Source organism: Mustela putorius, unplaced genomic scaffold (assembly GCF_011764305.1).
Source record: "Mustela putorius furo isolate JIRA1106 unplaced genomic scaffold, ASM1176430v1.1 tig00000095_pilon_pilon_pilon, whole genome shotgun sequence".
In the NCBI taxonomy this organism is placed as follows: Eukaryota; Metazoa; Chordata; class Mammalia; order Carnivora; family Mustelidae; genus Mustela; species Mustela putorius.
In genome coordinates, this window is record NW_025421280.1 from 40,546,558 (window position 1) to 40,574,324 (window position 27,767).

The window sequence follows — 27,767 nt, forward strand, 5'->3', positions numbered from 1 at the left end:
GGACAGGACCCCACGCCCACCCGATGCTCTTCCAGGACCGCAAGCCGGGGAGGCTGAGGTCACATACTCCTCGGTCTGGTGGAACAGGACGAAGGCCCTCTCGTGCGCTCTCCCTTTAAGAGGGGGCGTGGCCAGAGGCGGGCAGGAGCCGGAGGAGGCCGGAAGTGGCCGCGCGAGCCTGGCGGCGGGGCCCGCGCTGCGACCGGAAGCGGAAGTGTCTTCAACGGCTCGGGCGGCTTGGTAGGTGCGCCGGGGTGAGGCGGAAGCGGCGCTCGAAGGTTTCGCAGGGAAACTGAGGCAGCGAGGGAGCCGGGAACTGAAACCCCTGGCCCCATGTTGTCGGTCGTCGGGAGGGCCAGAGGCGAAGCGAGTCCGAAGGGGCGGGGCGGGGCGGGGCGGGGCGGGTTCCCCGGGAACGGGGCTCCGGCGGGTGCGTAGGAGTTCGCTGGGCGGGAGGAAGGGCCCGGGGAAGGGCGGACGGACGTCCCCGTCATCACCCTCTTCTCTCGCCTCCAGGGATGGGTTCCAAGGCCAAGAAGCGAGTGGTGCTGCCCACGCGCCCGGCGCCCCCCACGGTGGAGCAGATCCTGGAGGACGTGCAGGGTGCGCCCTCCGACGACCCGGTTTTCACCGCGCTGGCCCCGGAAGGTAGGGGGACGCAAGGGACGCCCCCGAGACCCCGGCCCAGGGGCAAGGGCGGTGCAGCCGGGGCCGCAGCTCCACCCCCGCACCCCCCCCCCCCGCCCGATCGCGCTCGGGGACGCCCGGCGGCTCCGGGGACGGACCGGCTCTGGGTCCCGCACAGCGCGTGGACGTTCAAAGGAAAAGAGCAGATTTTCCTTTTTCACGTGCGGAGGCGAGAATGCGTGGTGACAAGGGGCATGGCAGGACGTTGGGGTCTCGGGGCCACGAGGGCGAGTGGGCAGAGCGGCGGCCGCCGCGGAGGCGTGCGGGAGGGCCATGGGGCGGCCAGCCGGGCAGCCCAGATGTCCCCACCGGCTTCATGCGGCCCCGGCTCGGGCCGGCCCTGGCTCTGACCGGGGTGAGCTCTGTGTTCTGCCCCGTGGCTTCGTGCATTCCTTCGTGAATCTGTCCCGGAGCCGGTCCGGGAGGCGCGAGGCCAGGCCAGCCGCGGGCGGGGTGCACTCGCCTTCCTCTGGCGGAGACTGTCCCCGCTGTCCCCACGGGTCCGGAAAACCACGGACGCGGAGAAGTGTCTGGGGAGCTGGAACAGGACAAGCGCGTGATAGGAAGGACGGGCTGCTTTGCTCCGCGCGGTGCTGCTTCGTGTGCACGAGCCACCCACGGCCGGGCCGGCCCTGGGTCGGACCCTCCGCGAGTTCTGTCTCGGGGGTGGGGGGGCAGTCCGGGGCTGTGCGAGGGCCCTCCAAGGGGCAGCTTGCTTGCAGCCGCGTGTCTCCTGTGGCCTGTCCCTCCCTAGTCCCGACGCAGGTGGTGAAGTGGTTTGGTCAAACCCAGTGTCTGCGCCTGTCCCCAGACCCGGGAGCCAGGCAGGCAGAGAGCATCTCAGCGTGTCTCTGGGGACCTGCCGCCCTCGCCGTGTGTGCGCTGCCCGCCGGGCCTGTGCTCTTCTCGGGAGCCAGGGGGCGGGAAACACGCCACCTCCCGGACTGTGGGGTTTCACAAGGTTGCTGGCCGGGGAGGAGGTTTGGGGGGCGCGACCCGGCGTCTGGCTTCCAGACCGGGTTGGGAGCCGGCCTGCTCTGTGGTTCCCCCGTGGGGTCGCTTTGCGGGAGTGGAGGCCGATACCGGGCTGGGCCTCCGCGCACATGCCAGGCTTGTTCTGTGGTCGGTTCCCTCCAGTGGCTTTGCTGAGGGGATGAGCTGTGCCCTCTTCCTGACCCGTGCGCATGTCCCGTCCCCAGATGCCGCAGGCCTCCCCGGGAGGGCGGAGGACTCGGAGGCCCAGCAGGAGCAGCTCTACCAGCAGAGCCAGGCCTACGTGGCCATGAATCAGCGGCTGCAGCAGGCGGGCGACGGGCTGAAGCGTGCGTGCGAGCAGCTGCGGCGAGCCGGGGAGGAGCTGGAGCGCGAGGTCGGCCAGGTGAAGCAGGTGGCACTGCCCGGAGCCGCGGCTGCCTCCTTGGGCTGAGTGGTCCACCCGCTTGCCCGAACACCTGCACCCTGGGCAGGGCGCCCCCCGGCTCCCCATGACTCCAGACCTGCCACAGCTTAGACCCCCGGCTCCCATGGTCTGGGTGTGTCCCGGTACCTAGAGAGCCCCGGGCAGACTGAGCTGGTGGGACCCGCTCTGCTGCCTCTGCCATCTCCACCTCCACCGGAACCGCAGGGCCCCCCGGATTCTGGAAGAGGCCGGGGTTAGGGTTCTGTTCCGTCCAGCACAGTGGCCGCGGCTGTCCGCGGAGCCCTTGCCCGGCAGGGCCCAGATGTGAGATGGAGCCTCTGGTGGGTGCCGGCCCTGAGGACCCTGAGCTAAGGTGTGGGCACTCCCGCGGGGCAGGGTCCCGGTCGGGGTGCGGGACCGGCCTGGGAGCTGCAGGACTGCATCACACGGGGCTTCTGGTCTGGGCCCCGTGAGGACAAGCTGGCCCGTCTCCCATGCAAGCCCTTGATGGCTGCTTCCGTCCTGGTAAGCTTTGCCTGTGGGTGGGTGTGGAGGCCATGGAGCAGAAGCAGATCTTGAAAAGGGCTTTTCACCCCAAAGACAGACTTTCGGGAGACCAGAGCAGCAGTGGCTGTATGAGGCATCACAGAAGCCATCCACTTGTGGGTGCCCCCCCCCCCAGCCCCCCCGGGTGCAGTCCGCTCAGCCTGGCCCCCTGCGCAGGTCCTCCGGGAGCTCAGGAGCAGCACAGCGGGGCCTGACACCATGACCCTGAGCGTCCCAGAGGGGTTTCTCTTTCCCTAAAGAAGGGGAGCCTGCTTAAGCCCAAGAGTCCCCCGAAACTGGAAACCAGAGCGTACGCCTGGGGGCACAGGTGTACAGAGAACCCAGGTGTGCCTCCAGCGTTGGCCGTGGACGTCATGACCGCCCAGCCCAGGGACCTGCACCCTTCCGCAGCTGCTAACCGCCCACCTGCCTGACTCCAGGGTCCTGTCTGCTCTGCGGAGCCCCCACTGGGGTCAGGCCGAGACGTGTGCGCTGACCTCCCTGTGCTGCCGTCCCGGGGCCCGGGTCACGCTCCAGCTCTGCCTCCAGGGACCTGTCCAGGGAGGACTTCTGAAAGCTTGAGGTCAACCGCTTCTGGCGGTTCATACACCGTTCGGCAGTTCATACACCGACCCCGGGTGGAGGCCCCCCCACCCCCATCCGCTTGCCCTCGGGAAGGGAGCCAGAGGCCATGGGTGCGGTTCAACAGCTTCGCTTTATTAAAGGTGCGTGTGAGCTGCCTGGTTCCACGGCTGCCTCCCACCAGACGATGGCTGTGTGGCGTGGTTAGTGGGTTCGTGGGGGCAGATAGGGCTGTATTTACACGAGTCCCGGACGCTGCACAGACCGGGCAGAGGCGCAAGGGGCAGACCCAGACGGCCAGGCTTGGGCTGGAGTGCGTGGCCGCCAGCCGGGTGATGAGAGGGGCAGCAGGTGTGAGGTAATGCCGTGCCAGCGGGTGTCCCCGAATTCAGCACCCAGCTAGTGGTGGTGTCCATCTGGCCCTGGGGCCTAAGGTCACAGGCTGGGGGTCCCAGGTATTCCCCTCGGGCTCGCCTCAGGAGCGCTGAAGAGGCACACGGGTCCTTCACGGTCCCCCGGGCCGGTGACTGGGTTGGTCCTTCGGGTCCTGAGACCTCAGGCCTTCAGCTCCCGACTCCGGTTGATTGTCAGTGACTGCCACGTGCTGCCACCTCCAGGAAGCATGTACCAGGGCGCCCGCTACCTGCCCAGGCTGGATGCTGAGGTGTGGCCGTGTCCCCGTGCAGGGGTGGGGTGGGTGGGGGGAAGGCAAAGTGGCTGCCAGGCATGGGCGGGCGCGGGCTCCCCAGGTGCCGGCCGAGAGGCCGAGAGGCAGGCAGAGGGCGGCAGAGAGGAAGGGTCCCGAAGCACGGGTCTCCCCCAGGCATGGTGGCTCTGCGCTCGCCCAAGAGGTAGCTCTGGGAGTTCTCCCCACGGCCCACGTGGGGAAACAGGCACCGAGCGGCGGAAGCACGGCCCTGGGTCTCACAGTGCAGAGGCGCTCAAAGCCGCGGGTCCTTGTGGCCGGACGAGCTGGTGGTGGGTCCACTGCCGCGTCTTCCCAGCAGGCCGTCGCGGGGAGCACCTGTCTCACGGAGATGCGAGCGTGACGTCTGGCAGTCCCCGGGGCCAGAAGGGAACTTGGAAGACCCTCAGTCCCAGCCCTTCAGGGTACAGTGGGGACAGGGACTGGCAGTTTCTGAAGAGAGTCCCAGACACACCAGTGTGTCCCCCGGGGCGGGCTGTGGCTGTTTGCCGCTGGCTCAGCCACCGCCGCCATCTCCCCCGCTTGCCGCCCTGGCTCCTGTCGCACAGCACTGGGTGCTTGGCGGGACGGGAGTGGGGTGTGTGTGTGATGCAGCATGACGGCAGCGGGACATCCGTGGGGTCTGGAATCAACACGGCTCACAAGGGTTCCCTTCGCGGACAGTGACTCACGGGAAACTTCTGGATGATGGGGAGGGACCGTGGTGCCCGCGGGCGGGGGCTCGCCGGTGAGCTCCCCCTTCAGAGGAGGGACTGAGGCTCGCAGAGGGTCATGGCATCTGCTCTGGCGAGGCGGCTGTCCCAGCAGATCTGCGAGCCGGGAGCAGCTTCTCTCTGGAGCCTCCGTGTGCAGGAAAGAGGTCGCTGGCTCTTTGGGCAAGGAGGTGCCCTTGGAGTGGACACCAAGCCCAGGTGCACACGGCCCCTGGGCGGGCCGGCAGGGGAGGGGGAAGCAGTGAGGCCTCCAGGCTCGCTGTCCCTTGGTCTGCCTCCAGGGCAGCGACACCCTAGCACCCGGCAGCCGGTGTCCTCCAGTGGCCAAGCCCGGCTCCCGCCGCTGCTGTGCTGTCCGGGGAGGACGGTGCACCTGGCGCAGAGCCCGAGGACCCCAGGGCTTCGTGGGTCGTTACGGAGAACGGAATTGCAAAGCGGGGCTGCCGCAGGGGCGCCCCTCCACACGCTTCCTCCCCCAGGCAGACCCAGGCAGCGCCCAGCTCCCCCACACCCTCCGGGACGGTCGCCTGGGTCTCCTTCCTGCTGCTCCGTGCCCACCTCCAGGGGCCCCCCTTCCCCCAACCAGGGTTCGGTCTCTGCTGTCCGCGCACCGGCCTCTCCCTGTCCCAGGCTGCTCCACACACCACCCCTGGGGCCCTCCTGCCTCCCTCGAGGCAAGGTCTAGGACGGGGCAGGGGCTTTGAGTTGGGCTCAGCCACTCCCTGCTCCCACACTCCCCAGCTGGGGCTGAGAAGGCAAACTCACCCGCAGAGCCATCATTAACCAATTACCGGGCCTCCCCAAATTACAGGCTGCGCCCCAGTGCAGGCTGGGACAGATGCCGAGGCCCCCAGCTGGCAGGCGCTTGTTTGATGGGGCCACCCTCGCCAGCCCTGCCCCCCACCCGGGGCGGACTCTGTCACCTCCCTGTGGCTCCTGACACGGTCTTGCTGAGGCTGGGCCCAGCAGGGGGGGGGGGGCTGGAGCGGGGCTGCTGAGGGCAGCCCAGGCTGGGAGGGCGTCCCCGTGTGGAGGCCGGCCTGGGGCCAGACCGCCTCACCGTGCTGCCTCCAGGCTGGGCCGAGAGAGGACGCCGGCAGCCCGTTCCCTCCAGAGCCCCCGCAGCACGAAGCAAGCATCTGTGCATGAGATGTGAGGCCAGTTCAGGCTGCAGTGGGGCTCCAAGGGCAGAGGCTCTGATGGGTAGATGGACCCTAGGACCACCCTCCAGACAGCCAGACCAGCCCTTGGCCAGGAGAGGATGTTCTAGAAGGCCGGCACTGGCCACTATTCCAGGAGGCTGGTAGGGGCAGCGGCGGGGGCTTTCTCTGTGGCCAAGTCAGTGGCGGCTGCCGCCATGGGGCTGGGCACATAGTTGAAGGGGGGGACACGGGCCGAGCGGCTGGGGGAGCCATGCCGGCTGGTGGGAAAGCCCCCTGCAGCCACCCCCAGGCCCTCGTGGACAAAGGGAGCAGAGGTGGGCGCTTTGGGGGGGCCAAGCCCGTCCACATCACTGCCGGTGAGTGTGCTGGGGCCGCAGACTGCAGCCTGGGGGGGCCCCCTGCTTTCCAGACTCGGAGACGTGCTGGAGTTGGTCTTGGTGGCAGCAAAGTCCTCCGTCTGGACCACGGCGTCGCTGGTCTTGCGCTGTGGGGGGCCGCTGGGGCCCTCCTCAGACGGGGCGCCCATCAGTGGCAGGGCAGTGGCAGGCAGCGTGCTCCGCAGGATGTGTGGGACGTCCTCGTCCCGGATGCGACGCCACGTGGTGCCTGGTGCCGCCACCCTCGGCAGCAGCCGGGCCTCTCCATCGCTGCTGCGGCGGGCAGCGTCCGCACCGGCCCCGGGGGCGGCCCCGTCGGGCCTGCGGGCCACGCTGATGTGCGGCAGGGAGGCGTACCGCTTGACCGCCTCGGGTGGGGCGGTGGGGGTGCGCACAGGCAGGCGGGACGGGCTCTCGGAGCTGGGGCGCCGGGCAGGCCGCTCGCTGGGACTGGGCCTGGCTGCCGGGGCTCGCTGGGGGACTGGAGCCTGCCTGGGGGCTGCCCGCAGCTCGTCGCAGCGCGAGGAGCAGAGGAAGACAGCGGGCAGCGCGGGTTGACTGCGGCGGGGTGAGCCACCCTGCGAGGCGGGGCGCGCAGCCTCTGGGGTGGACAGTTCCAAACGGCGGCGGCGCAGCAGGCCGGGGGACTCCTTGATAAAGGTCAGCTGCCGCCGGAAACCTGAGCGGTCCGACGACTCGCTGCCACTGGAGCGGGCAGAGGCCACGCGAACAAGGCCCAGGCGGCCCCCTCGGGCGCCAGGGCTTCCCTCCGCTGCCGCCCGACCCCGGGGACCCGGCTCCGGGGCTGCCCTGGCCAGGGCTGGCGGCCCCCGCCTGGCTGGCCTCTGCATGAAGGGGATCCGCACAGGTGACTTCTGCGTCTTGTGCTGCTTAGAGAGCAGGGCCCGCGTGGGTGTTTGGGGCACCAGAGCTGCCCCGGGGCCGGGGAGGGGCCCTGCTGCCTGGGTGCCTGTGGGGAGCCTCCTGGTAGGGGCCTGGGAGGCCGGAGAGGCGGGGGAGGACCCCGAGGAGGGGGCCTTGGCCAGGCGGGCGGGCGGTGTGGCACTCCTCTGGGGAGGGCTCAGTGCCGCCAGCTCCGAGCTCTTGCCAGGCCGGTGCAGGCTTCGAGACCGCTGCTGCCCAGGGCTGGGGGTCTTGGCGGGGGCTCCTGGCTGCGCAGGACTCGGGGGTCCCATCTTCCTCGGTGCCACATGGGTGCCAGGGTGGCCTTTGGGTTGGGCCCGGGGGGCCGGGCTGGGCACATAGATCACAGTCCTTCCCCGGAGCACGGCCGGCACCCTGCCCGTGGTCTTCTGAGCCCCTCGCAGCTTCTCGGGGCCGCTGGTGCTGTGCTGGGCCAGGGCCGAGTCCCGTTTCTCCGGCCTCGCAGTGCTGCCCGCGGGGCCCCCCGCCTGCAGCCCCCGTCCCTTCCTGTGCAGTGAGGGTTGCAGGGTGGAGCTCCCCGACAGCCCCGACCCGGACAGGATCGAGTCAGACCCAGACGAGGCCTCGTGGGTGGCCGCCGCCGCCGCCTGGTGCAGCCACGTGACGATGGAGTTGGCGCCCTCCTGGATCGCGCGCCACTCAACGCTGTCAAGGTCTGAGGCATGGTCAGAGCTGGCTGCCTCGTCCCCGCACTCCCGGGGCCCCTCTGCAGGCTGCTTGTCTGGCTGGGCAGCTTGGGGCTTGCGGCGCCGAGAGCCCGACGCTTGGAACCGGCGCCTGGGCACTGCAGAGTTGGCACCGCGCCGGAGCAGCCCTGTCTGCACCCGCGGGCTCGGGGGGCCATGACGACCCCCTGCAGTGCCCAGCCCCTTGTTGGCAGCCGGCTTGAGAGCCTGGGGCTGGCCTGCTGGGTGCTCGGGGGGATCGGGCTCACTCAGGGAGCTGGCGGAGGAGCTTAGGGAGTAGCACGGCGGTGTCTCATCGGCAATGAGGCTGGGCTGGGCACGGGCAGCTTGCGTGGCCTTGGGCGTAGCCTTGGGTGCAGCCTGCACCTCCTTCCTGCCAGCCGGGCGCTCTCTCTTTACTGCCCGGGGAATGGCGGATGCCCGCCGCGGGGGCACCACCGCCTCGGAGGGCTCCTCGTCTGAGTCGTTGTCGTAGAAGCAGTACACAGCTTCCTCGGTGGGCGTCGTGAGGCACAGAGACTGCAGCGCCCCGTCCCCGCGGCCTGGGCTGGGGCGGAAGACATCCTGGTCCTTGCAGGCGCTCGAGGGCTGGCGGAGGGGAAGCTCCAGCCCCTCCCTGCTCCTGCCCACGCCGCGGGCCTGCTCCGGGCTCCGGCCTGCACCCCATGCCCTGTGCCTGTGCCCCGTGGCCTGCCTGGCCGGGGCCTCACGACCCGCAGGCTTCTGCCTGTCGGAGCGTCCGCTGGGCGGGTCCCTGGGAGGTCCCTGTAGTGTCTCGTCACTGAGCGAGGTGGCACTAGAGAAGGTGACGGGCGTGCCGTCAGCGGAGTCAGCGCAGGAGTTGTCCCCTCGGGCGGGGGCCGGCACCAGCATGTAGACGGGCACGGGCAGTGCGCGGCGACCAGGCACCAGCGCCGAGGCCACCTTGCGGAGCCGGGCGGGGACCGCCGCCCCCAGGCACTCGCGCAGCAGCTCCAGCTCCTGGTCAGTGGCTGCCGGGCCCTCGAGACAGCCACCAGCCTCGTCCCGCCGGCGGTGCCCTGCAAAGTGCAGGCCGGGGCCGCCGCCGCTGCCGCTGCCGCCACGCTCGGGGCAGGCTGGGGGCAGCAGCCGCAGCTCCACGTCCTTCTGCACATAGTGTTCGTGCAGGGCCAGCGCGCTGAGGCTGGAGGCGCAGGAGAAGTTCTCGTCCGGCTTCTCCACGGTGAAGCGCACGCTGCCCGCGTCCAGCTCAGACGGAAGCCGGCAGCGCTCGCGGCGGTCGGCGATGTCCAGGAAGCGCTTCACATAGCTCTCCCACTGCAGGCTGAACTGGGTGCTCTCCCGCTCGCCGGGGGGCGCGGGGGCCAGCGGGGGCGTCTTGCTGCGGCTGGGAGGCATGGTCTGCCCGGGGCTGTCGGGCAGCTCGCTGGGGCTGACCGTGCCGCTGCCCAACCCGCTGCACGGGTCACTGGGCACGGAGCTGGCGATGGACGGGCTCTCGAAGCTGCTCAGGGAGCTCACCGAACTGCAGCGGCTGAGCACCAGTGGCGTCTCCTGCACGCAGTTCTCCGAGGAGCTGGACGGGGTGGTGTCCTCCACTCCCAGGCCCCGGCCCCGCTGCGGAGCCGGGATGGCCACGGGCAGGGAGGCAGCCCCGGGGCCGAGCCAGGCCCCGTCCAGGTCAGCCTTGCTGGGTCCAGCCTCCTCCAGCCCTTCCAGGGATGAGTCACTGTCCAGGTCCCCAGCCTCACTGGGGCCTGGGCGGCCAGCCGAGGACAGCGAGGACAGGGAGCTGCAGCGCGACAGGCACAGTGGCACGGTCTCTGCCACCAGCTTCTCCGGCACCTTGCTCAGGCCGTCCATGGGCAACCAGGCCTGCTTCCGGGCTCCGGGGGCCAGGGACCCCATGCCTGCCCTGGGGTTGCCCTCGAAGAGCGGTACGTGCTGGTAGGTGGGCGAGAGCTTGATGGTGCGTACACAGGCATCGGCGGCAGAGCCGTCCCGGGATGCCGGCTCCTGGCTGCCTGGCAGGTGGAGGTCTAGCCGGCTGGGCCGCACCTGGCTGCTCGGGGACCCCTCGCGGTGCTCGGCCAGCACGGCCAGTGGGCAGGACCGTGTGTGCTCGCGGGGACAGCGCCCATCACCGGTGCTGCCGCTGTTGAGACTGTCATTGGAGAGACTGGCGTGGGCAGCCTTGAGCCGCAGCAGCGGGTGGGCACGACTGCCAGCCTCTGGCCGCCTGCCCTCCGGCCGCCGGCAAGGAGAGCAGGACTGGGCCCGGCCTTCACGCGGTGCTTCCTGTCCAGGGTCCCCAGAGCTGAGGCTGAAGCTGTCGTCTGATGAGGTGTGCAGGGCAGAGATGTCCTCCACCAGCCTGTCGATGCGTGCCACCGCCAGCGCCAGCTTGGCCTTGGCCCTGGCCGCCACGGCCACCTCCCCGCTGGCCTCCTTCTCTGCCTCTGGGCCACTGCGGCGGGCTGGCGGGGCCCGGGCCAGCGCCTGCCCCTGCAGGAAGGGGCTCCCCAGGAAAAGCGACAGCACCGCGGGGCTGGCAGGTTCCGCAGTGGCAGCTACAGCGGCCAGGGAGGGCGCCTCATCGTCGTCGAAGCAGCCCGAGTCCGAGGCGTAGTCCCGGGCCAGCCCGTCCAGGTGCCGCAGGGGCGGCAGGGGCTTCTTGGAGGCTGCGTCGGCCTCCGCCTCCGGCAGGCCCTGCTTCTCCAGGTGGTCGAGCGCCTGCGCCAGGTGCCGCGTGTCCAGCTCGGCCTCCAGCGCCCGCTGCTTCCGCACGTACAGGCTGGGAGCGCATGCGCCGGGGGAGACGGCCGTGGCGGTGGTCTGGTACTTGGCGGGGCGGTGGGCCAGCAGGTTGCGCAGGGCGGCGGCGCTGCCCATGGCGATCATCTTGTGCTTGGAGTGCACCAGGTTGCGCAGCATGCCCACGGCCCCCAGGTCCCACAGGAGCTCTTGGTCCCGCGGGCTGCGGGCGGACAGGTTCCAGAGCGTGCCGCAGGCGTTGCTCACGATGGTCAGGCTGTGCGACGTCAGGTGCTGCAGCAGCGTCTGCAGGCAGTTGTGGTCCCGCAGCACCTGCCTGCGGGCGGGGCGGGGCCAGGGCAGCGTCAAGCCCGCGTGGCCCCGCCCCCCGCCGCGCCCCACCCATCGCTGGGCTCCACCCACGGCTTGCCCCGCCCCTCCCCTGTGCTGGGACTAACCTCCCCTCGCCCCGCCCCTTCCCCCCAGACCCGGTCCCTCGCCCCGCTGCGCCCCACTCCGCCCTGCCCTGCCCGGATGGGACAGCAGTGGGGGAGCCAGTCTTAGCAAAGTAAGAGTAAGGTAACTGAATTTCAGAAAACGTACTAAATGTTTACTAAAATGTATATATTAGGGGCGCCTGGGGGGCTCAGTGGGTTAAAGCCTCTGCCTTCGGCTCAGGTCATGGTCTCAGGGTTCTGGGATCGAGTCCCGCATCGGGCTCTCTGCTCAGCGGGCAGCCTGCTTCCCTCTCTCTCTCTCTCTCTCTCTCTGCCTGCCTGTCTGCCTACTTGTGATCTTTGTCTGTCAAATGAGTAAATAAAATCTTAAAAAAAAAAAATAAAATCTTTAGCACAAGTATAGCCTATGCCATATTTGGGATATACTTACACTAAACATAAATATTATACATATTTTTATACGTCAAAAACATTAATGATTATTGTCTCATAAATAATATTTTATTTTGATAAGGGATGAATATTTCTTAATAGTATTTATAAAATTTTCAGTAAAGAACAAGTATTTGTTAATGTTTAGAAAGTAATATATATTTTTATTTAAATAAATTAGTTTAAAATTTAGTATAAGTATATTCCACACAAGATTTGAGATATACTTACACTAAAAAATGTGGTCCCTAGGGACCAGTTGGGACCGTCCATTCTCAGCACAGAACAAGGCTTGTCCTTCGTTCCCAGCCAAGTGGGCTCTGTCATCCCCAAGCCAAACTGCACGGGGGCGACCCCCTTCTCCCAGTGTAGGGCCCCGCGCCCTCCACCCCCGGTGGCCATGGGCTGGGGGGGGCCAACCTGTAGTCCTCCCGGGTGGCGATGAGGCTGGACACGTTGCGCAGGATGCCACCGCCACTCTCGATGATAGCCAGGGAGTTGCTCTGGCACTTGTGGGTCAGTGTGCTCACCAGGAAGCCCAGGGCACCGTCCACCTGGCAGATGGCCGCCTTGTTCTCCGTGCTGTGTGCCGACAGGTTCCACAGGGCACTGAGCACGCTCTTCAGGGTGGACTCCTGGACACAGATCGGGTAAGGTAGGGGTTGGTGTGGGGGCGGGGAGGGAGCAGGGACCAGGCCAGCCCCGCCCACTCAGCTGTTCCTGTCAAGGTGTGGACAGAAGGCCGGGAAGAAAGGCACCCAGGTCCGTTTACCCGTACAACCAACAGTGAAAGGATCTGGAGATACAGGGTTGGAAGCCCCAGGTGTGACCAGATGCTTTCCAGTGCACTATTTGGCTTGATTTCCTTCCGAGATGGGGAACTCACCTCCTCTCCCAGGTCTCCCTGCGCTGTGGCTGGCACTGAACAGCCCTGGCCGGTCCCTCTTCCTGAGGCCTGGGGTGAGGTCTCCCTGTCCCCAGCCCCCCACTCCAGCTGGTGCCCACCTTGGAGGCTCGAAGAACACACTGCATCAGGGCAGTCATGCTGCCGACCTCCCTCAGCACCTTCTTGCTGTTGATGTCAGCCCGCCAGGACAGGTTGCGCAGGATGCTGGACACCACCTGGGCCGGGGCAGAGAAGGGACAATGTGGACCTAAGGCCACCCGAGCCTCCACCCCTGTGCCAGGCGGAGCTGAGCAGAGACTGGAGGGGATGCCCAATATCCAAGGGAGAGGGAGCCTGGCCAGCAGAAAGGCCTCAGGCAGTGGGACACCCCGCAGGGCGCTCCTGGGGCCACACTGCCCAGGTACCTGGTGGAGCTCCTCGCTCTCAGAAGCCAGCTGGGCCACGATGGCCTCCATGCAGCCCCGGCGGGCACACAGCGTGGCCTGTTGGTGTGAAGAGGGAAATCACGCCATGCCGGGCAGGGCAGGGGGCATGAAGTCGACCCACCTCCACCTTCAGGTTCCCGCCTGTGCTCACTGAGCACCTACTGTGTGCTAGAACTTGAGCCCAGCCCCCGTCCTCACTGCCGCGTGCCGCAGGGGAGGGGCGGCACTTACCCAGTTGATCCAATGAGGAAACTGAGGCCCAGGCCAGCACGGACACCCGCCCCCTAGTCCAGAGGTCCCATTCTCGGCAGAGCTGGCCCCAGAGCAGCCAGCAGCATGGTGGCCTGGCTGATCGCATGCAGACATCAGCCTTCTCGGCCCCACCAGCCCTCTCTGGGCCTCAGTCTACCCGCCTGCAAACTGGGGACAACTGTCTCCATCTCTGAGGGCTGTTTCGAAGCTGTGGTGAGGTTGAGGGCTCCGACCTGGAGAGCGCTGACCCTGCCCAGCCTCCGGCTGCCCCACGCACCTTGTTGGCGACGTCGCCAAAGGTGAGGTTGGTGAGGGTCATGCCGGCGTAGCGGCGAAGGGCAAGGTTGAGCGGGTCCCGCGTCATCTTGTGCATCTCGTAGTCAACCTGCAGCAAGTCTGCCACGGCCTGCAGCCCACCTGCAGGGGCGGGAGCGGGGCGTGGTGCGCCTGCGGGGTGCCCGCCCATGGCCTGGACTCCCCAAACCACCCCCTGCCTCCTTCCGGGCCTCAGACGCTCTCCGCTCCCTCCCTCCCCACACCTGCCCCGCTCAGGTCCCCCTCCCCAGCCCCCAGGGCTACTCCCCAGCCTCTGCGTCTTTGCAGGCTGTTCCCTTTGCCTGCAGTGCTCTTCCCTGCTGTTTGCCCAGGTTACTGGCTCTGCTCCCAGCTCCAGTCACTTTCTCAGGGAAGCCCCCCATCATCCCCCACGAGAATTCTCTCCAGACCACGAGCCACGGAGGGCAGGCTATGGATGGCCCGTGCTCAGGAGGTACTACGGGGAAACGAATCAGGGGATGAGGTCCGTAGGGAGCAAGGGAACGCAGCCGCAGCGCGAGCATGAGAAGCGCCATCTCCGTCTCCCTGTGGCAGAGATGATGGGGGCAAATGCCAGTGTCCCTGGGGCAGGAAGTGAACGGTGCGCATCTAAAAACCTCCAGCGAGGGGCGCCTGGGTGGCTCAGTGGGTTGAGCCTCTGCCTTCGGCTCAGGTCATGATCTCAGGGTCCTGGGATCGAGCCCCGCATCGGGCTCTCTGCCCAGCGGGGAGCCTGCTTCCCCCTCTCTCTGTGTCTGCCTCTCTATCTGCTTGTGATCTGTCAAATAAATAAAATCTTTAAAAAAAAAAAAAAGCATAGTGCTGGCCAGGTAATAAGTGGTAAGTCACTGTTATAAAAACCTCCAACGCAAGCCTGCGACGTGTTCACAGTGGCCAAGAGGGGGACACAACCCAAATGTCCATCAGCGGACGTGGACGGATGGGTGGACACAGTGTGTCTGTCCACAACGCAGCATTCCTCAGCTACAGAAAGGCGGGACAGTCTGACACCTGCTACCTCATGGGCAGACCCCAAAAACGTTCTGCTCGAGGGTATTTATATCAAATAAGCCGGACCCAGAAGGACCCTCAGGACCCCACTCCCAGGAGGGCCCCAGAAGAGTCCCAGCCACACAGAGAGGAGAGGGTGGGAGCCGGGGGTGGGGCAGGGGTGGGGAGTCCATGCTTCACGGGGACAGGGTCTCTGTGTGGAGAGATGGAAAGTTCTGGAGATGGAGGGCGGGGGTGTGAGTGCTTCCCGCCACGCAGCTGTGTGCTCAGAGATGGTTACGACAGCGGATCTTACGTGTATTCTACCACAAGTTGATTTTCTAAGCAGGCTCCAGGCCCGACGTTGGACCGGAACTCACAACACTCAAACAACGGTCACTGCCTCTACCGACTGAGCCGGCCAGGCACCTCTAACAACTTTAATATGTGATTATAAGTGATTTCGGGGGATGCTTCCAAGGCCCTTCATCCTCCCGAAGGTGGAAACCCACAGGAAGGACGCGGACAAGAACAGGCAGCAAGTGCTGTGACCTCAGCTGCCGGGCCAGGGGCTCCTGGCAGACGCCGGCGGCATGTGAGTGTTTTGCCCTTAGGACCCCTGTATCCTCTGAACGTTTGTGAGGTTTGTGACCCCAAAGAGATTCTGTGCCTGTGGGCAACAGCGGTGCATACGCTCCTGCTGAAAATGAGAATGAAGCCTCTTAGCCCTTGGAATGTGCAGCCCAGCGGCCCTCAGAGGGAAACGCTGGCAGAAGACAGGGTGGGAGAGGAAATCATATCTTTGTGTCCTTATCACAACAACTGTGACCTTGGGGACCTCGCAGGAGGGCGTCAGGAACCCCCAGGGGTCCTGGGCCACACTCAGAACCAGTTCCGTAGGACAGTCTACATGTTCCTAGTCCAAGGGCTCAAGGTCAGAGGGCATGCGGAGCCAACAGAAATTCTCTGTTCTGGCCTCGTGCCGGTGGGTGGGAAGCATGGCCGGGGCCCGCTGGCCTCCTGTGTTTAGACTACGTTCTGGGGCACACGCGTGCAGGTGTCTTGTGCACGGGGCGGACTGGACCACCTCCTCTGCCCCCTACCACAGGGGGCTGCAGAGGGAGGGTAAGACACCTGCCTGCGGCCAACGCCTACCTGTTGGCCACACAAGGCTTCCAGATTTGGGGTTTTCTCTGGGTTGCCTGCTTCCTTGTTTTCCTGTGTCTTCCTTTGTAAATCCAGCATATGGGGGGAGCCCTCCCCCAGGGCTGGGCACATGCCTCCCACGCAGCCAACCCGCACGGGGTCTGCCCGTTTGCGCGTTTTGAGCCCCTGCTAGGCGAGAAGCGGCATCTCCGGACAGTGAAATTGAGCATACACGGGTGTGATGTTTGAGCTTTGCTATTTGTTTTTCCCGGGTTTCGAGGACTCGTATATGGAAAGAGACATAACACCTGTAATGCTCACAAACCTAGGATTTCACAAGGTCGACCCCCACCGCCACCCGCCAGGCTCCCTGAGCAGAGACGCTTCCCTGTTCTCTGAGCCCCAGCATCCTGGTGGCTACCAAGCCAGCCCTGGGCAGAATGAGGCCCAGCGGCCCCCCAGGGCCAGTCAGGAGACGGTGTGGAGTCCTGGAAGAAGCCAGAGGGCACTCACCCAGCTCGTTCATGGCACGGCGGTACTCCTCATCAAAGGACAGCTTCATCACGGCACAGGTGGCCTGGCAGATCTGAGGCTCAATGGGGACAGGGGCTGCGGGACAGGGGCCGGGTCAGAGCCACCTGCTGCCAGTATGTCCCTGCCCTTCCCTGCCTTCTCCACCCCACAGGCCTGCAGGGACCCCAAAGGCCTGCAGGGACCCCAGCGCTGTTCGCGGGCGCATGGGGGGCCCCCCAGAGCCTGTCTAAAGTCAAGTCACAGGGTGCGGCCCACGCCGCTGCTTCGCAAAGGCCGATGAGCTAGTGCCTGGTGCTAAGGACCTTTTGGCAGTGTTTTTGCCATATATTAAGTTTGCAAAGACCTGCAAACACTAGGGCCCCAGACTGCACCCTGCTTGCAAAGGTTAAGGCTCTAGCCGGAGTCCGCGGGAGACCTGGACGGCTGCCGGCTTACCCCCCCACACCGGAGCTCCTGCGCGCTCACCGCCGCCCTCGCCGCCTCCGTCCGCGTCGTCCCTGCCCCGAAGCCAGTCCCAGCAGGTCTCGCAGTAGGCCCGGATCTGCTCCAACACATGCAGGACGCGCATCTCCTTGCGCGCCAGGCCCTGGTCCGGTTGCGAGAAGACTATGTTGTGCAGCGCCGCGTTGGCGCGCATGCGTGCATCCTTGGCTCCCGGCGCCCCGGGGCTCCCGTTGCCCGCCTCGGCGCCGTGCAGGATCTGCAGCAGCAGCGGCAGACACCCCGAGCGGCGCATCGCCACGCAGCTCTCCGGCGAGCTGGACATCGCCAGCAGGGTGCGGGCTGTGTCCTCCTGGTCCCGTGTCGCCAGCATGGACAGCAACCAGAAGACCACCTCCACCTGGAAGGGCAGAGGATGAAGTCAAGGCGGGGAACGCTGCCCAGCTCACCGGGCCCCAGCCAGGGCTAGCCGCGGCCCTCCAGTGCGCCGCCCAAACACAGTGAGAGTCCTGGGACCCCAGCCCGGGAGAATCGCTGGCTCACCCTGACCCCCCTGCTCTGCATCCTCCTGGGGGCCAGCACACACACGTGGGGAGGGGATGGGAGGCGTCAGCCAGCACCGAGTACCCCCAGTTCTGGAGGCCCAAGAGTCCACCCTGTGGTCCCTCACTGGGTACTCCCGTGGGTGACCTCCTACGTCTGAGACTAGGTTGAACCGGCCCCAGGACAGCTATCCCCCACCCACCTTCCCAACCCCAGAGCACATGCTGGCCTTGCCAGCCTCACCGCAACCCCCCATCCAGGTGGCCCTTCCACACCTGAGGACACTTTATGGAGACAGAGGAGAGAGAATCCCCCACGTCTGACAGCGACGCGGGACCCACCTACCATGCACCTCAACCCAGCAGGCCGCCCTCACCCCTCGCAGCTCAGGCCAGCCGCCGGGCCCCCCACGAACCTGGATACCCCTCACCTTGCTGTTGCCCGGCTGAGGGACACCGTCGTCAGGGTGCGTGGGGACCTCAGTCTCCGGGTCCTCCTCTACCGGCACTGACTTCACCGCCAGCAGGGCCTGTGCGGAGAACACCGGGCCTGGGGGTTCGGTTGGGGAGCACCCCACAATGTGCCCAGACTGCGGATGCCAGCTACAGCCCCATGACGATGTGGGTGGGGGCTGCGGGCCCGTTCCTGCTCCACCCCTCCCGGTACCTGGGCCTCGGTCTGCGGCACGCGGTCCTGGGCGGACAGCAGCTCCTGATCGATCTGCTCCAGGCGCGAAGCGCGGATCTGAGCGCAGAGAAAGGCGCTCGCGAGGGCTGGCCCCGCCCCTGCGCTGGCCCCGCCCCCTCCCAGCTAGGACCCCACCCGCGGCCCGAGCCGATCTTCGACGTCCCACTCCGCCCACTCCCTGGCCCCGCCCCTGGCTCGGATCCCACCTGCTCCTCTACCTGGCCCCACCCGCCCTGAGCCCCGCCCCGTTGCCTGACTGCGGCACAGCCCGGCCCCACCCGCGGCCCAACCCCAACCCGAACGGACTCCACCCACTCCCTGATCGGGTCGAGTCCACGCACCGGGGCCCGGGGCCTGCCACGCTCGGTTCCGCCCACCGCCCGCCCCCTGCCCCCGCTGTTCTCGGACTCCGCCCCCCCCGGGCCGGCTCGGCCCTCATTCCCCCTCAGGCCCCACCCACAAAGGGCTACGGACCCGCCCCCGAGCCAGGCCCCGCCCCCCGCGGTCCGCTCCGGCCCCGCCTCACCTGCGCGCGCTGCACCATCTCGTCCGACGTGCCGAAGCGCTCCTCCATCAGCGAGCGGATGTGCTGGGCCTCGAACTCCAGCTGCTGCCGGATCAGGTCCATCTGCATCGAGAACTGCTGGGAGGGGCGGGCGGCCGCGGTGAGGGCGCGCCCCGGCCCGAGCCCCGCGCCCGCCCCCGCGCGCCCCGCGCCGCGGCCGCTCACCGTCTCCACGTGCGGGAGCTCGTCCAGGCGCTTGGACAGGCCCTGCAGCTGCGAGTAGTACCAGAGCTTCTCCTTCTCCTCCTTCTCGATCTCGTTCAACAGGAAGCACCTGAGGGGGCAGTCGGTGGGCGCGGGCTGCGGACGGGGGGCCGCCGAGGCCGCGGCGCGGGCCCTGCTCCCTGGAAGCCTTGCTTCCCGGCAGGGCACCAGCCTCGGTGCTCGCGGGGCTTGGTGGGACGGGGCGTTCACGCAAAGGAGAGAGGTGACTCCTTGGTAAGGTCTGGTCCCCGGAGACATGCTCCGAGGGGGCTGCTGTGCCCCTGACGCTTCTCCCGCACCAGCTAGTCTCCCTGTAGCCTGCGAAGACCACGTCAGGCTCGGGTTGATCCAGGCCCAACAGCCTCCCTCGGAACAGCAATGTGGGCACGCCCTTCTGTTCCCATTGTACAGAGCTCAATGTTTAGGCTCTTTTCTTTTCTTTAAATAAAAACTTATTGCCTGGGGGGCTCAGTGGGTTAAAGCCTCTGCCTTCGGCTTGGGTCATGATCTCAGGGTCCTGGGGTCAAGCCCGGAATCGAATCGGGCTCTCTGCTCAGCGGGAAGCCTGCTTCCTCCTCTCTCTCTGCCTGCTTGTGATCTCTGTCTGCCAAATAAATAAATAAATAATCTTAAAAAGGGGTGCCTGGGTGGCTCAGTGGGTTAAGCCTCTGCCTTTGGCTCGGGTCATGATCTTAGGGTCCTGGGATGGAGCCGCACATGGGGCGCTCTGCTCAGCGGGGAGCCTGCTTCCCACCCCCCACCCCCCACCCCCACCTCCGGCCTGCCTCTCTGCCTACTTGTGATCTCTGTCAAATAAATAAAGAAAATCTTAAAAAAAAAATCTTTTAAAAATGCTTACTAACTTTATTTTACTTTATTATTTTTTAGAAGATTTTATTTATTTATTTGGCAGAGATCACAAGTAGGCGGAGAGGCAGGGAGGGGGGGGGCAGGCTCTCCGCTGAGCAGAGAGCTGGATGCAGGGCTCTATCCCAAGACCCTGAGACCATGATCTGAGCTGAGCGCAAAGGTTTTAACTTGCTGAGCCCCCCAAGCGCCTCAAAAACTTATTGACTTCAAATAATTTGGCCTATGTTCCATCTAATTACAGAGCAGAAGTCTGAGGCTGGGAGGAGTTAGGAGACTAGCTTGAGGTCCCAGAGCACGGCATGGATGACTCCAAGCCACTCCTGAACTGCCCCGTCGGACCCCACACAACCCAGCTGAGCCGAGCTGGGCGCCCCGACGCTGCTTTCCTCTGCTGGCCATGGGCCCGGGTTTCCTGGGCCACAGCCCCTCTCTCCACAAAGGCTGCCTTGAGCCCTTCTGGCTCCAGTCCTGACCCTGGCAGTGGACACAGCCCTGTCCTTGGGGAGGCCTGCATGCTGGGGACCCCTGAGGACATCTCCCAGGAGCCCTCCTCTTTGTCCTCCAGAGATCCTGGGACGGAGAAAGGGGGAAGACCAGCCACAGCTAGCAGGGTCCACTCAGGAGGTGGGTGGGGCACTTGCCGGTGGGCCAATCAGGGGTCAGGGATCGCTGGGGCGGAGCTGGCTGGGGGTGGGGCTTCCCACCACGTCCTGTCTCTCACCGTTCCCGGTCCAGCTCCTCCAGCAGCCGGACAGTAGCCCTGCTCAGCTCCCCAAAACTGTCCTTAGAGGGTCCAGAGCCATGGACGGGACTTTCTTCGGGGGTCCGCGCCGCGGGCTCGGGACTTAGGGCTGGGGGTTGGAACTTGAGGTTGTACAGGCTGGTGATGTCCATCTGCAGGGCTGTATGGACACGGAAGAGAGGGAGAAGTCAGTGCCCCTTCCTGCCCCTCCTCCTCCTCCTAGCTCCCTCTGGAGGAAGGCTGCAGATTGCCCCAGTGTGCAGAGGGGCCCCCCGCAGCACCCTCACCTTTCAGCTGCTCCAGCACGTCCGTCTGCCCCAAGGACACCAGCACTCCGGCCTCCTGCTCCAGCTTGCCCTGTAAGTGCTTCAGGACCTCCTACGGCGGGGGTGGGAGAGCGCCAGCAGCGTAAGCCGGATGTCCTGGGCTCCCCTGAGCCACCCCCACCACAAGATGCCCCAGCCTGGCCTGCCAGACTCTTGGTCCAGCACCCTGGTGTTTGTGCCTCCAACCTCTGCCCAGCCCCACCCGCACCTTCATGCCGGACGTCTCCGTCTCTAGCTTGGACAGGTGGCTGGAATTGTCTCGCAGCTCCTGCCTCAGATGACTGTTCTCGGCCTTCAAGGCCTCCACCTGCCGCACCAGCTGCTCGTAGGGTGCCACGGAGCTCGCCATCTTCAGCTCCTGGAGTGCCTGGGGCCACAGGTCAGACAAGGTTCACCCAAGGTCTAGGGACGGGTGGCCCCTGACCGAAGTCCTAGCCCTCCCATCCATTCCGGGGGGTGAGTCCCCACAGGACTGCCTGGTGTGGACCGCTGCAGGGCTGGCCCCAAGGCCATGCAGCATGGCCAGCGGAGCAACAGACAGCGACAGATGTGTGCAGAGCCATGGGATGGACGTCGAGACACACAACCCAAATGAGCAGCTGACCAGCAGACACTGGCACCTGGCCGGCCTCACTGCTGGGCTCCCAGACACACCTGCTGATGGCCACGGGCCTCCCCCACAGAGAGCAGCCGCCCAGAAGTGAGGGGAAGAGACCACCGGCTGGCCCAGCCGAGGGGCGAGAACAAGGCTGTGTCCGCCAAGAAAAAGCAGCGCGAAGAGCGACGGCCAGGCCGATGTGGCGACCCCCTCAACTGGACAGACCCAAGCCCATCGCAGTCACCCTGGGGGTCTAAAATCTGGATGCCCCGCCGCCCAGACCCCTTCACCAACAGCTGGAGCCCCAGCAGCTGCCTGCCCAGCCTGACTGCCCTCTGGTCAGCCCCCCGGCGGCCCCGGCGGCCCCATGCCCTGTCTCCTGGGCTCTGCCACTGCCGTCCACTTCTTTGTGTGTGGCGGCCCTTTCTCACTGTGGCCCAGCCCCCTTCCCCTGTCCAGCTGGCTGGCGGCCCCTCCTCTCTTGGCTAGGCCCTCCCCGAGCTATCCCCCTCCTCCCCACCCCGCCCCTTCCCTCTTTGTTCCCTTCCCATCAGCACTCGCCCCCTCCCTCCGCCTTTGTCTGAGGCGCACCAATGGCAGCCAGGCCTCTTCCCCACCTCCTTCCTGGGAGCCCCCTCCCCAGACCAGCCCGCCTTCCCCTGGCCCACAGGGAGGCGCTTACCCTCGCGCCCTCACCCCCACCCCCACCTGCATTCATTCGCTCAAGGCCCTTGTCCGTCTGCTCCTACCCACAGAACCCTCCCCACCCCACCCCACCCCACCCACCCCGGGGGTCACCAAGGGCATGCTGGGCCTGTTGTAAAGATGCGAGATGAGGTCAGGCCATCCGAACCCACCGGGAAGACCTACTGTGTGCCTGACCGTGTCTTCCGAGTTCCCGGTCACAGTCCTGAGCCTCAGGGACCACCAACAGGCTGTACTCAGAGGAAGAAAGTGAGGCCAGGGAGACAGACAAGGCACGACTGGAACCCGGTCCTGGAAGGACTCAGGAGTCCAGGTGGTGCGCTCTGGCCTCAGTTTGCCCATCTGAGCCATGGGAACGCAGTATGCTTGGCCCATCCTGCAGGCTGATGAGAGGGTCAGGCATGCCAGTGGTCATGGAGCAAACCAGAGATCACAGGGCAGCCGGGGGCCAGGCAGGGAAGGCCAGCTGCCTGGGGACCACAGCCTTCATCTCCCACCCCAATAGTGGTCCCAACCGAGGCTCCGTCGGGGGTCGCAGAGCTGGGACCTAGGCCTGAGGTTGCGGCAAATTCCCTGGGCTGGAGTTGTGTCCTGGCTGAGGCTCCCAGGCCCTGCCCCACCAGAAGGAAGCACTAAGCCAGGCGCGACACCGCCTGCACATCCCTCCACTCCCTCGACCAACCTAGGCCCCTCCCTGAGCCCCACCCAGGGTAGCCTCCCAGCTCCCGTTTCCCTCAGGGGTGTCTGCATGGATGTTCCAGGCCGAGCCTGGGATACCTTCGCTCCCCCGGCATCCTCATCAGCCTGAGCTTGGCAGCAAGGCCCCCACCAGACCCCCTCTTTTCCAGCCTGAGTCCCCAACTCCACACTCCCACCAGCCCCTCAAGCTTTGCCCAGTTGGACCCTCTCGCCCAACTCCCCACAGCCCTGCCACCAGGGCAGCCTCGCTGGCCTCCCACAGTCCACTCCTCACGCACAGCCAGAAGGAAGCCCTGAGAGTCACTGGTTGGAGTCCTTCCCTCTCTCCAGTACTTCCCATGGCTCCCCAGTGCCCTTGAGATAAGACCTGACTCCTCCACATCCCCTGGTGTGGCACAGCCGTGCTCTTCCACCAGGCCTCTGCGTGTGCGGTTTTCCACCTGGAGCACCTTTCCCAAACCCTGCCATCCCTCAAGGTGCAACTTCCTCCAGGAAGCCCTCCTGCCTGCTGCTCAGCTCCAGGTTGCGCCAGGGGACTCCCAGGAACCTCCCTGGGAGATCTCCACTGCAGAAGGGAAAGCACCAGTAGCAGGGGGCTGGTCTAGTTGAGCAGGGAGGGGTGGCACAGATGTGGCCCAAAGAGGCCCTTCTCTTCCCTTCAAGCCATGCCCCACTTGACAGAATGGGAAACTGGTGTCCAGAGAGGTGGGGCACGATCCCCAAGCACACACAGGCCTGCCTGCAGACTGTGGGAGGTCCGAGCGGTGAACCCCGTGAGTGGGTGTGTGCGTGGGGATAGCAGCAGTGGCGCAGGCGTCCACCTTCCCGCGGCTCAGTTTCCCTTCTGGCTCCACCCTGCAGAAGCCGAGGCTCCGGAGAGTGTGCCCAGAGCTGAAGCAGAGACCAGGGGACAGAGACCCCCAGCAGAGGCGGAGGACGCGCCCCCCGCCCTCCACCCAGGGAAGCGAGCCGCTTACTTTATCTCGCTCGGGCTGGGCTGGCGGGGGCGCCGCGGGGCGTGGGTTCCGGGTCTCCGGGGTCTTGGCGGCGCAGGCAGAGGGTTCCGGGGCGGACAAAGCCCGGTCCCGGCCTGCCCAGGCGGCGCCGCCGCTCCTGGGGCTGGGCGAGACCACCGCGAGCGGGGGAGGATGCGGGATGCGGGATGCAGCTGCCGCGGCCAATCGCAGCGCGGGAAGAAGGCCTGGTGCCATGGCAACAGCCAATGGCGGCCCCAGGGCGGGGACCAGCGGCGGCAGCGGGACGTCGCGCCTCCGGGCGGGTTCAGGGACTGCGTGTGCAAAGGGGGGTGAACCCCCTCCAAGGGAAGGGGGCGCCCCGTGGTCTAGGGCTCCGTGTCCCCCACACGTTCCGGAGTAAAGCGGCCTTAAGAACCCCCTGCGGCTGGATCCGGAGAATTTGGAAGTGAAACACCCAGTCCTGGATGTTACATCAGAATCGGGGGGGGGGGGGGCAGGAGCCAGGTCAGCCCCTCCCCACGGACCCAGCCAGGCCTTGTGCAGATGGGTGAGAGCAGGGCAGGGCCAAGGACCCAGGCTGGACCCCCCAGCCCCTGCCAGCAGGGAGGGCCGTGACTGGCATGAGGGACTGAGCATGGGGGATGGGCGGGCTGAGAAGCACCTGCGACCCTGGCATTTCTGTCTCCCTGGCAGAACTCCTCCGCGGGCATCGGCCGTGACTCCTGTCCTCCCGCATGTCGCTCGGTCTCTTGCAATCTCTGTCTCCCTGTGTCTCTGTCTCTCGTCACACTTCTATTTCACCCTCACAGAAGGGGAGGCCGAAGAGGGAGGGGCCTGGGGACGCCCCCCCCCCTTCCTCAGTTCCTCCCTGGGTCCCCAGAACCACTTGAGGGTTTAAAACCCAGAGCCAGGATCTCGCAGCTGTGGCCAGTCCTTCCTGCCTCAGACACACGCATGCACGAGGACAAAGGGGGCTCTGGGCCAGGAGACAGGGTTTAGGGGGGCTGCCTCTGTCTTTCCTGGCTGGGACGCCGGGGCAAATCGTTTGCCCAGAGAACCTGATTCCCCCTGGGTAAAATGGGGGAGGCAGCTGCAGCCTCAGTTAGGGCTGGCGCAGGGAACGACGGGACAACAGGGAGCCAAGGGCAAGGGGCCACGCTGTTTTCTGTTGGGTTTGCTGCGGGAGGCCCCCGGTGTCCGTCCTGGGCTGGCAATGCTGGGGGCCCTGAGCGGACCCTCGAGAGCCAGACACAGCAGTCCGCAGCCCGTGGGGCTTGAGGACAGGGTGCAGTGGGCAAGGGGGCTCTTTCTGGAAGCTGGGAAGGCTGCCCAGAGAAGGGGACATGGTGCTTGGCCTCCTCAGGATGAAGAGCTGGCCATGGAAGCAAGGAGGGGAACAGCGTTCCGGGCTAAAGGAACAGCGTGTGCAGTTTCCGGAGCTGGGATCAGTGCCCTCTCAGGGGATGTGGGTTTAGGCCTGGGTCAGGTCCTTATGATGGGTTTGGAGCAGGGGCAGTCCCCTGGAAGGGTCATGGGCTGAACTGGCCGCAGAGCAGGACAGAGGGGCTGGGGAAAGGAGAGGGCTCAGGGCCACAGCATTAGCTCTACCTTGATTCCCGGCCATGACCTTGGGCCTCTCTCTCTCTGACCTCGGGTTTCTTGTTTTGTTGACTAGGAGGTGGGTTGGAGAACCCTTGCCCGCACAGAACTAGGTCTCACCTCCCCCACCCAGTCTCAGAGGTCACTGGCCCCCAGGCCCCTCTCAGCCAAAAATCTTAGAGTGGCCTAAAGGCCAGCCATGTCCTCATACATATGAGGACACTGAGGCTTAAGCCAGGGAGTGCCCTGCTGGAGTTCACTCATGAACCTCAGCAGCCCTGGGTCCTGGAGGGCTGAGGGCACCTGGGACTGAGGTCCCCCCAGATGCTCTTGTCCCCAAGCCTCTGGAACATTGTATCTCTGAAGCCCCTGCTCCTCCTCCTCGAGAATCCCTGACCCTGTAAATTCTTGAGCCACAAAACTCAGGCATCATGGAGATTCGAGAACCATAGAACCTTGGGAAATACAGCACCCCAGGACCCCAGTCCCAGCCTTGGGGGAATGAAAGAGACCTCCCCCCAATGTACAGCACCCAGGCCTAGTGTGGAGACCCTTCCCGGGGACCCTCCTGGGACCCTCTGCGCTCCCCACTGCTGCCGTGGAACCACGGGGCTTGCTCAGCCCCACCCTCACCCAGAGACTGCTCCCTCCCCTCCACCGCGGTCCCAGCATCCGGCCCCCATACAACACGGTCACTCAGTGTCTGAGTCTTCTGATCCTGACCTCAGCGCCAATTCCCACTTGATGCCCCGCCCTCTTTCACTGATCCTCCGCTGCGGAGGGGATCCTCCGTGCCAGGGGCGGAGGGGTGGGTAGGACCCGGGGTGCCCCCCCCCCCCCCCCGCCACTCAGCTGGGGTAGGGCTGAAGAAAGCAGGAAGGCACCAGGTCTGTCATGCGACCAGTTGGGAGCCCAGCCGGGTGATGGAGCAGGGCCCTGACGGGCGAAGAAGGAAGGACGGGCACCGGAGATGGGGGAGTGGTGAGGCCGCGCCCCTGAAACCCGATCGGGGCGAGTCGCCTGCCAGGGCTCTGGGGCTCAGTTTCCCCCGGCGGGGAGGAGGCGAGCGAGCGTCCCGTCAGCACCGCGGACAGCTCCCCCGCCGGCGTCCGGGCCGGCTCCTCTCCCGACGCCTCTGCCCCACGCTCTGGCGCCCCCGCCCTGCCGAGGCCGTGACCTTGGGCTCCCCGCTGCGCCCCCAGCCTCAGTTTCCTCTTCAGTTGGGGATGTTAGAGCCGCAGGGTTCCGCACGATTACAGAGCCGCAAAACGCTTGGGCCTCGGTGGGATACATTTTAGGAACGTCAGCCTCGGCGAAAGGCGGAGTAGGCCCTCAGCCGGGAGCCCAGAGGGGAAACCGAGGCTGGAAAAGGTGCAGGGCGTGGCCCGGCCTCTACCCTCCTGTATGGGACGGACCCTCGGCAGGGCGGTCCCCCGTCGCGGTCCCGCCGCCCCAGGTGCTCTCTGTGCCCGCGCAGTGGGGAGGGATCCTGGGGGTCTCCTTCGGAGACCGGGAGCTGGGCACGGCGAGGCCGCGCTTGCGCAGACCCGGGGTGGGGTGGGGGTTCGCGGCGACGCGGGGGGAGGGGCTCGCAGCCCGAGGCAGTTTCCCTGGCAACGGTCTCCGCGGCGACGGCGCGAGACCCCAGACCCGTCAAGCGTCGTGCGCGTGGAGCGCCCCCACGCCCTACCTGGTCCCCGAAGAAGGCCGAGTGTAGCAGGCTCAGCAGCCCCCAGAGCCCCATGGAGCCGCGGCCGCCCCGGACCAGCCCGCGCCCCGCCCTCGGCCGCTCGGGTTGGGGGGGGGGGGGGGGGGGGGAGGCCTCGCTGAGACTCCCTGCGCCTGCGCGGAGGGACGCGAAGAGTGCTCGCTCGCTTGGCGGGGTTGGGGGCGGGGACTCCTGGGGAGGGGGGCGACCCACGAGCGGGTCCGCGGGACTTCGCAGGAGCCGGGGGAGGGAGCCTCGCGGGACTGAGGACTCGGGAGCAGAAGGTGGGAACCCGGAGAGGGGTAGGTCGGAGGAAGAGCGGGCTGGATCCCGGAGCGCGAGCGGTGCGAAGGAGAGTGGCGCTTTCGGAAGGGTGGAGGGCGGCGCTGCCGGCAGTAGCCGTCGGGTGCCCGCTGGGACGGGGCCCGCAGCAGCCGGGCTCGAGCTGTGCGCTCAGTCCATTCGTCGTCACTCGGCAAACGTGCGCCGCGCGCATCCTGTTTGCGGGACTCCGGGCTGGGCGCTGCGTACGGACGGGGCCTGCTGGCCGACACCACACGGAAACAGACATCGGGTCACTTAGCCAACATCCACCAAACACCTGCTATGTACAGCCAACAGTCAAGACCCTGCTCGTGGGAAATGGGCACCCTGGGAGGAGGGGGAAGAACAGTCCGTCGGCTCGCCGTGAGCGCGGGAAACAGCCGGGAGGTGGGGGCGTGGGAGGCCGCGGGAAGGGCACCTAACAGACCCCACGAAGAGCATCTTGTGCACAAGGGGCAGCGAGCGCCGAGGGAGGAGGCAGACGGGGACGAAGTGTGTGGGGGTAGGTGTCCTGCAGGGTCCCGTGAACGTGGGAGGACTGGGGCCCTTCCCGCGTGGGGGGCCCGAGAGGGGTGCGGGCCGACGGTGTGCTCGCCGGCCCCCCCTGGCGGCAGCGGGAAGAACAGGGCGGAGGGCGCCGTGCGGAACTCCGAGGTGGGAGGTAGAGGGGAGTCCAGGAGGGGTTGTCACTAGGAACCGTGCTAAGTCCTGGAACAGCAAGGAACAAGCAGCAAGAGGAGGGCGCTACGTGGGCCTCCGCACGCCGGTGCCGTGAACCCG

The 27,767-nt window shown here is 66.4% G+C and overlaps 2 protein-coding genes across 12 annotated transcripts; one reads left to right on the plus strand and one right to left on the minus strand.

The window, feature by feature from the left end:
- The first annotated feature begins 133 nt into the window (after positions 1-133).
- Positions 134-3,399, plus strand: CUNH19orf25 (chromosome unknown C19orf25 homolog). 6 transcript variants are annotated; one of them, XM_004778060.3, is made up of 3 exons: positions 134-240; positions 517-648; positions 1,887-3,399. In XM_004778060.3, exons 2-3 carry the CDS (start codon positions 519-521, stop codon positions 2,111-2,113), a joined length of 357 nt encoding a protein of 118 aa, XP_004778117.1. In that variant the 5' UTR covers positions 134-240; positions 517-518; the 3' UTR covers positions 2,114-3,399. The 6 variants fall into 6 exon arrangements, with proteins under 6 accessions (XP_004778117.1, XP_004778119.1, XP_004778118.1 ...); XM_004778062.3 differs by having other exon boundaries at positions 220-244; XM_004778061.3 differs by having other exon boundaries at positions 237-278.
- APC2 (APC regulator of WNT signaling pathway 2) lies at positions 3,329-26,750 on the minus strand. Of its 6 annotated transcripts, none has more exons than XM_045087685.1 (15): positions 26,646-26,750; positions 20,586-20,744; positions 20,339-20,429; positions 20,031-20,211; positions 18,401-18,509; positions 18,197-18,313; positions 17,650-17,727; positions 17,414-17,512; positions 16,435-16,840; positions 15,979-16,074; positions 13,292-13,431; positions 12,742-12,819; positions 12,436-12,552; positions 11,851-12,065; positions 3,329-10,877 (listed from the first exon to the last, which is right to left on the minus strand). In XM_045087685.1, exons 1-15 carry the CDS (start codon positions 26,697-26,699, stop codon positions 5,921-5,923), a joined length of 6,897 nt encoding a protein of 2,298 aa, XP_044943620.1. In that variant the 5' UTR covers positions 26,700-26,750; the 3' UTR covers positions 3,329-5,920. The 6 variants fall into 6 exon arrangements, with proteins under 6 accessions (XP_044943620.1, XP_044943594.1, XP_044943600.1 ...); XM_045087659.1 differs by lacking the exon at positions 26,646-26,750 and adding an exon at positions 23,357-26,625 and having other exon boundaries at positions 18,197-18,310; XM_045087665.1 differs by lacking the exon at positions 26,646-26,750 and adding an exon at positions 23,357-26,625 and having other exon boundaries at positions 16,465-16,840.
- Between the last annotated feature and the right edge of the window lie 1,017 nt (positions 26,751-27,767).

Excerpts from the sequence above, each read along its gene's own strand:
- CUNH19orf25 (XM_004778059.3), top strand. The coding sequence starts at position 334 with ATGTTGTCGGTCGTCGGGAGGGCCAGAGGCGAAGCGA. Across the intron at positions 371-516 it reads GAGGGCCAGAGGCGAAGCGA|GGATGGGTTCCAAGGCCAAG; the intron begins GTCCGAAGGGGC and ends TCTCGCCTCCAG. Across the intron at positions 649-1,886 it reads CACCGCGCTGGCCCCGGAAG|ATGCCGCAGGCCTCCCCGGG; the intron begins GTAGGGGGACGC and ends TCCCGTCCCCAG.
- APC2 (XM_045087648.1), bottom strand. The coding sequence starts at position 23,992 with ATGCTCAGTCCCTCATGCCAGTCACGGCCCTCCCTGCTGGCAGGGGCT. Across the intron at positions 16,075-16,434 it reads AGGAGCTCCGGTGTGGGGGG|CCCCTGTCCCCATTGAGCCT; the intron begins GTAAGCCGGCAG and ends CCTGTCCCGCAG. Across the intron at positions 10,878-11,850 it reads GCCACCCGGGAGGACTACAG|GCAGGTGCTGCGGGACCACA; the intron begins GTTGGCCCCCCC and ends CCCCGCCCGCAG.